Source organism: Ziziphus jujuba, chromosome 2, assembly GCF_031755915.1.
Source record: "Ziziphus jujuba cultivar Dongzao chromosome 2, ASM3175591v1".
NCBI classification, from domain to species: Eukaryota; Viridiplantae; Streptophyta; class Magnoliopsida; order Rosales; family Rhamnaceae; genus Ziziphus; species Ziziphus jujuba.
In genome coordinates this window covers 26763173-26769172 of record NC_083380.1, presented here as the reverse complement: position 1 = coordinate 26769172, position 6000 = coordinate 26763173, and the positions used below count along the sequence as shown (strand labels likewise).

Sequence of the window (6000 nt, the reverse complement as noted above, 5' to 3'; positions counted from 1 at the left end):
AATTATAGTCTGAAAATTTTAAAATTTGATTAGATATAACAATATTTAATTTTTAAACTTAAAAAGATATTATGGAAAAAAAAAATACCCGATAATATAGAGCAACGCTGTATTCATCTTTCAATGTAATAACAAAAAAGTATGGGAATGTGAGAAAACGTATAAATAAATATATATATATATATATTAAAAAAAAAGAAAGATATATTTTATCAAAAAAAAAAAAAAAAAAAAGGACATCTTCGTGTGGATGGTAAAAATTTTCAGAAGATTCGCTATTAAAAAGCAATTTTGGATGGATGATGATAAAAAGTAACGTTCTGTGCCTTCTACCTAGTTAATGTGCAGTCTCTGTAGAAATTCTCACGCCATTGGAGCTTCAGAACCCAAGCTGGTCAAGTACCCTGTATACAAGCTCTGTTCGACCAGTTCATTAAGCAGCAAGTCTTTGAAAACCCAGACTGCGGTTTTTTGTTTTTTTTTTTTTTCCTTTTATTTTTAATAATTTTCTATAGTTTTAGTATATCTTTGTAAAAGTTTGTTGTGGTTTGATAGCTTTCTGAAGCCAACAGTTCATCTTTCTTTTTTGGGCAGAATCTTATCAATTTGCTTTGGATTTGAGTTAAAAAGAGATGCTTTTGGTTTTTCTCAGAATGTCAAGGTTCTGTGTATAAATGCCAAGCTCATAAAAATTCGTCCATCAATGTCTTCTCAGAATTAATCATATTCTCCTTAAATGCTGGTTTGGAGGTTGTTGGTGGGACAGCATTGCATGAAGGAACCACCTTGTGAGTGTTTTCCTTGAAACCCTTCACAGAGTTATAAAGATCGGATATGAACCTTTAGATTCAAGAGGGGTGTTTCTATTTTTGTGTTTCTGGTAATGAAGTTGGTATTTTTCAATTTTAGAGTGAATGACGAGCTTTAGCTTGTAGAACTAGATCCAATAACATTCTTTCTGGTCTCTAAGAAGGAATTTTTATTAATTTCCATATTGTGTTCAAACACCTACTGTTGTCTTCTTCAATTTCCCAAGCTCGTTTTTTTCTTTCTCTGAATTTTATCGATGTCGGAAAAGAACAGGTTGCCCTCAAGGTTCTTCTTCTATTTGATAACCATTTCTATGCTCCTTTTAATCCTTTCTTTTGTCTTCCTCCTTCAAGTCAGCACTGCTTCTTTCAGATCAGTATTTAAGCTCATTCTTCACAATGGCACATCATTTTACTTAAACCCAACCCTTGAAGGTGATGATATTGAACTTCCTCTCCTCTCTTCTTCGATTTCACAAGTGACTGCGGAAAGACCTATATGGAGGGGAGAATCGGCTTCTATAAATTCCAATTCTACCATGGAAATGGCTACTTCTGGAAGACAGAGAATGATGGGTTGTGACCCAACTCGTAGCCGGTTGAGAGTATATATGTATGACTTGCCTCCTGAATTTCACTTTGGTTTAATGGGTTGGAAGGGAAGGGAGAATCAAACGTGGCCAAATGTCGAGAACCCAAGTCAAATCCCACCATATCCAGGTGGATTAAATTTACAACACAGTGTCGAGTACTGGATCACCCTTGACCTTCTATCATCAGATATCCCAACAATTGTCAGGCCTTGCACTGCAATCAGGGTGAAGAATTCAAGCCAAGCAGATGTTATTTTTGTGCCATTCTTCGCATCTCTAAGTTACAACCGCCATTCAAAACTTCATGGGGAGGAGAAAGTTAGTGTCAACAAGATGCTGCAGGGGAAACTGGTGCATTATTTGATGGGCCGGCATGAATGGAAAAAACATGGTGGAAAGGACCACCTAATAGTTGCCCACCATCCAAATAGCATGTTAGATGCAAGAAAAAAGTTGGGTTCTGCTATATTTGTGCTTGCAGATTTTGGAAGATACCCCGTCCAAATAGCAAATCTTGAGAAGGATGTAATTGCTCCTTACAGGCATGTAGTGACTACTATTCCCAGTGACAAATCAGCCACATTTGCAGAACGTCCTACATTACTATACTTCCGTGGGGCAATATATAGGAAAGATGTGAGTTCTCTTCTTTTCCCTTTTATATTAAGTATTCAAGTGTTTGAGTTTCGATTAATAGTACATGCCTCTCTCTTTGCACGGACTTGTTATGTGCGTGAACTCTGGTACTAATCAGTAGACTATCTTGTGTACTTCTGTGCTTGTAGAATAAGCTGATACGATTCCAGAAGATATTATTATACTAGAAGTGATTAGCAAAAGTTGTTTTGAATTCAATATTAGAATCAAAATGTCAGGTGACATGTAACCCTGATTAAAGTGTTGCTATTGAGTTATTTAATCTACCCTGCAAAATGTGTGATTGATGCATGAATGGGGCTGTGGGGCAGATTCCAAAACTCATTGGAGAACTTTCTTTTTTCATAGTTTGTAAAAGTACATATTTAAGTAGTTTTATTACGATTGTGGTGTCATTTACCATAATTTACAATATCATTTTTGCAACAATCTGTTTTAGAATTTCCAGGTGATACCATATGCCACTGCAATAACTGTGTTTTCTATTTGCTCTAATCTTCAGGGAGGAGTAACTCGTCAAGAACTATATTATCTTCTTAAAGATGAGAAAGATGTAGTCTTCGCCTTTGGCAGCGTTCAACGGAATGGTATCAGGAGAGCAAGCCATGGAATGGCCTCATCAAAGTTTTGTCTGAATATAGCTGGTGATACCCCTTCTTCAAATCGCCTATTTGACGCCATTGCTAGCCATTGTGTTCCTGTGATAATCAGTGATGAGATTGAGCTACCATTTGAAGATGTCTTAGACTACTCAGAATTTTGCATATTTGTTCGTGCATCTGATGCTGTTAAGAAGGGTTACCTACTAAATATTCTTCGAGGAATCAAAGAAAACAAGTGGACCAAGATGTGGGAAAGGTTGAAGAAAATCGTTCATCACTTTGAATATCAATATCCAACCCATCCTGGTGATGCTGTAGATATGATTTGGGAGCAAGTTTCTCATAGAATATCTTCAATACGATTTAAGCATCACAAAAAGAGTCGGTACAACAGATCATAGCTTCTTGCCTAAGAACAAAATTGTAATCTCCCACTTGAAAATTTGAGTCATTGAGGTCTCTTAACCTTGCACAATCTGGTAATCATCAGAGCTATATAGGACCAATTTATTCGTAACCATGTTTAGGCTCGATTTCTGTTGTAGCTTTTGATTGTTATCAAATTTGATTTCATGCATCTCTCTTGCACCTTTATTAGTTGATTTTGTTGTTTTCTTTTTTCTATATGAAAGTTTGCTTGTATAGAGCAATTGAAATGTATAAACAACAGTTTCAACCTCTGTTCTATCAATTCTGTGAAATGTTAATGGAAAAGCAGCAGAAATCTGGGCAACTGTTGGCAAGAAATATTATATGAGAAAGCCTATTTTCATGTTAATGACTTCTACTTTTCAATTTTCCATTTGTTTTTTTTTTTTTTCAGCATTCGAGGTTGAGTATATTGCATGGTGAAAGATGAAAAGCAGTAATAACTGAAAAAAAAAAATTAGATTCTGGTTGCAAAATGCAAGAACAGTAACCAAACAGAAAATAACCCTTTGCTTTCATAATGAAAAATAAAAAATAAAAAATAAAATCCGAAATGCACTGTAATTTGGTATATGAGAGCCAACCATCATCCTCAAAAGTATTCAGCTATTGGTTAGTACCTAAGTTTATACAATATAGAGATGATGGTGGCTCACAGATAAGTTTTCAGCTACAATTCTTCAGCTCAACCAAAAAACCTTTCACTAAAACAAAACCAAAATATATAATTCTAACCAACCCGCTTTAAGAAACTGTTGTAAAAGCAGAGAATTGTGAGCCTTTTCCTCGTACTTCCCTTTGCATCAGTTACAGCCAAATATCTTCCTTTTGCCTGCAAACTCCTTTTTCACCATTCCTCTCCACAATAAAAACAGCATTAGTATTTCAACTTCTGTTATGAATAGGGTCTGAACCTCGTCGAACTCCTCGTTTGTTCGATTGACTAGGATCGAATGTCATCGAAGGTGCAGGCGCCAAATTCAGCTTCTTTTCCAAATCCTCCAAGGCAACATCCTTGAAAATATGCAAATCTCTAACAAATGGCAAATTCCTTTTGCTCCATCTGAGAGCCAAATCTTTGCTACCAAAACCAGAAACTTTCACAGGTTGAAGAAGAGCTAAAAACCCAATACAGAGAATCAAAATGGCCCCCCTATAAGCCAAAAAGCCCATGTTTGTTCTCTCTGCAAATATCAACAAGGAGATAGAAGGTATCTATCTATCTATCTATGTTTTCAAGCAATGATGAGAGAATGAGTAGTGTGTCTGAGACTTTGTTCCCCACAATTTCTTATGGTTTTCAATCCCTCTAAAGAACAAGCCAAGCTTATGTCTTTTATGGGATTTGGAAGACTAAAAGCATAAAAAGCAATAGAGGAGGACCCAGATACATGTAGGGAAGTTATAGATTCACCTCAATCATAAGCCTGCCACAGAAGCAATATATATAAAGCTGTTTTAGAAGACTCTGACAGGTTTGAACAAAAAGTTGTGTTTGGAACACAACCCTTGGGAAGCCAAGTATCTTCTTTTTTTGTTTTTTTGTTTTTTTTTTTTTAATTTTGTTTTCCCTATACATCTCCATCATTTGCCTTGCCCTTTTTTACCAAACAAAGACTAAAAAAACACCCTCTACCTCATCTGATAAGTACAAATTTTCACTCTGTTCTAAAGCATATCCCAAATAGAGCATTTGGCACATTGCTTTTATATATATATATATATATATTGATTGGTTCAATTGGACCAGTAGACCTCCATTATGCTCCTATTTGTAAGGAAAGGGGTTAGTCTCAGACAGACCTTATTATATTTTTATCTTTATTAGAGATTAAATTATATATGTGATCCTGCATCGTATATGACATGGGAGTCTGACATGACTAAAAATTGAATCCAACACAGTTTCCCAGGAATGGGTCTCAATAATTATTAGTGTTCCATATATGTTATGGAACAAGGGATTAAGATGTAATAATAAAAGAAAAAAAAGTTATGGTTAGTTTTTTTTTTTTTTTTTTTTAAATATCTTCTGTTAGTATTTCTGTGCCATGTGGCATTATAGTATGAAATCATCCAAGTTAATAACGAATTTGTCAAAACTTGAACTTCAATTTTTGAACACACGTATGTAAAAATTAAGTGATTTTCTTCCACTAAACTATCACTCTGGATGAAAGAAAAGAATAAAACAAACCAAACAAAAAAAACCTTCCTAAAAATATATAAATAAATAAATAATTGAACAATAAGAAGCATTTGATAACTGCCTTCTTCCTTGGGAGAAGAGTCTTTCTTTCATTTGGCCTTTCAGTCAAGTCAGGAATGGGCGGTTCAAGATTTTAGGAAGTAAATTTTTTATTTTTTTGGGGTAATAATTTTTTTAGGAAGTAATTTTCTTCTGCAGATCAGCTGCATTATTATTATAATCAACGCAGGAGTGTTTGGTGTGCTAGAAACAACGGAAGCATGAGACAGGCATACAGATTGATAGCAACTGTAGCTAGAAAGTTATTAAAAGTAGAGATGTTGGATTGGGGAATATTAAACCCTTCCCCTAAAGAAAAATAAAAAAACAAAAACAAATACACCAACCAACCGTTTGCTTTATGCAACAAAAACACCTTCTTTAAGCTATCTAGCTTTAGAATTCCAAGCTCTTATCTCCATGCAACCTAAAAAAAAAAAAAAAAAAAAAAATCCCAGTCTTGGTTTCTTGTGCTCAATGGAACTCCTTTATGCTTTTCTTTGCTCTCTCTTTGGATGCATTGCCCAAGCTCTAATACCCTCATTCAAAATTTCAAACAAAACCCATTTTATAGCCTTCCATTCCTAGTCCTAACTTCACCTTTTATTCTTTTATATTAATTTTTATTTTTTTCTCACTTGTCCATGAAGACCATCTTTGTC

General features: G+C 34.8%; 1 protein-coding gene across 2 annotated transcripts; it reads left to right on the top strand.

Moving 5' to 3' along the window:
• The first annotated feature begins 250 nt into the window (after positions 1 to 250).
• On the top strand, positions 251 to 3439 carry LOC107419244 (probable arabinosyltransferase ARAD1). Of its 2 annotated transcripts, XM_048474595.2 has the most exons (3): positions 251 to 466; positions 595 to 2038; positions 2562 to 3439. In XM_048474595.2, the coding sequence occupies exons 2-3, from the start codon at positions 1067 to 1069 to the stop codon at positions 3060 to 3062; spliced, it is 1473 nt and encodes a 490-aa protein (XP_048330552.2). In that variant the 5' UTR covers positions 251 to 466; positions 595 to 1066; the 3' UTR covers positions 3063 to 3439. The 2 variants fall into 2 exon arrangements, with proteins under 2 accessions (XP_048330552.2, XP_015883474.3); XM_016027988.4 differs by having other exon boundaries at positions 251 to 2038.
• Positions 3440 to 6000: the final 2561 nt, after the last annotated feature.

Bases quoted from the DNA above. Each gene is read 5' to 3' on its own strand.
- LOC107419244 (XM_048474595.2), top strand. From the start codon at position 1,067: ATGTCGGAAAAGAACAGGTTGCCCTCAAGGTTCTTCTTCTATTTGATA. The intron at 2,039-2,561 runs GTGAGTTCTCTT...TCTAATCTTCAG, and splicing joins GGGCAATATATAGGAAAGAT to GGAGGAGTAACTCGTCAAGA.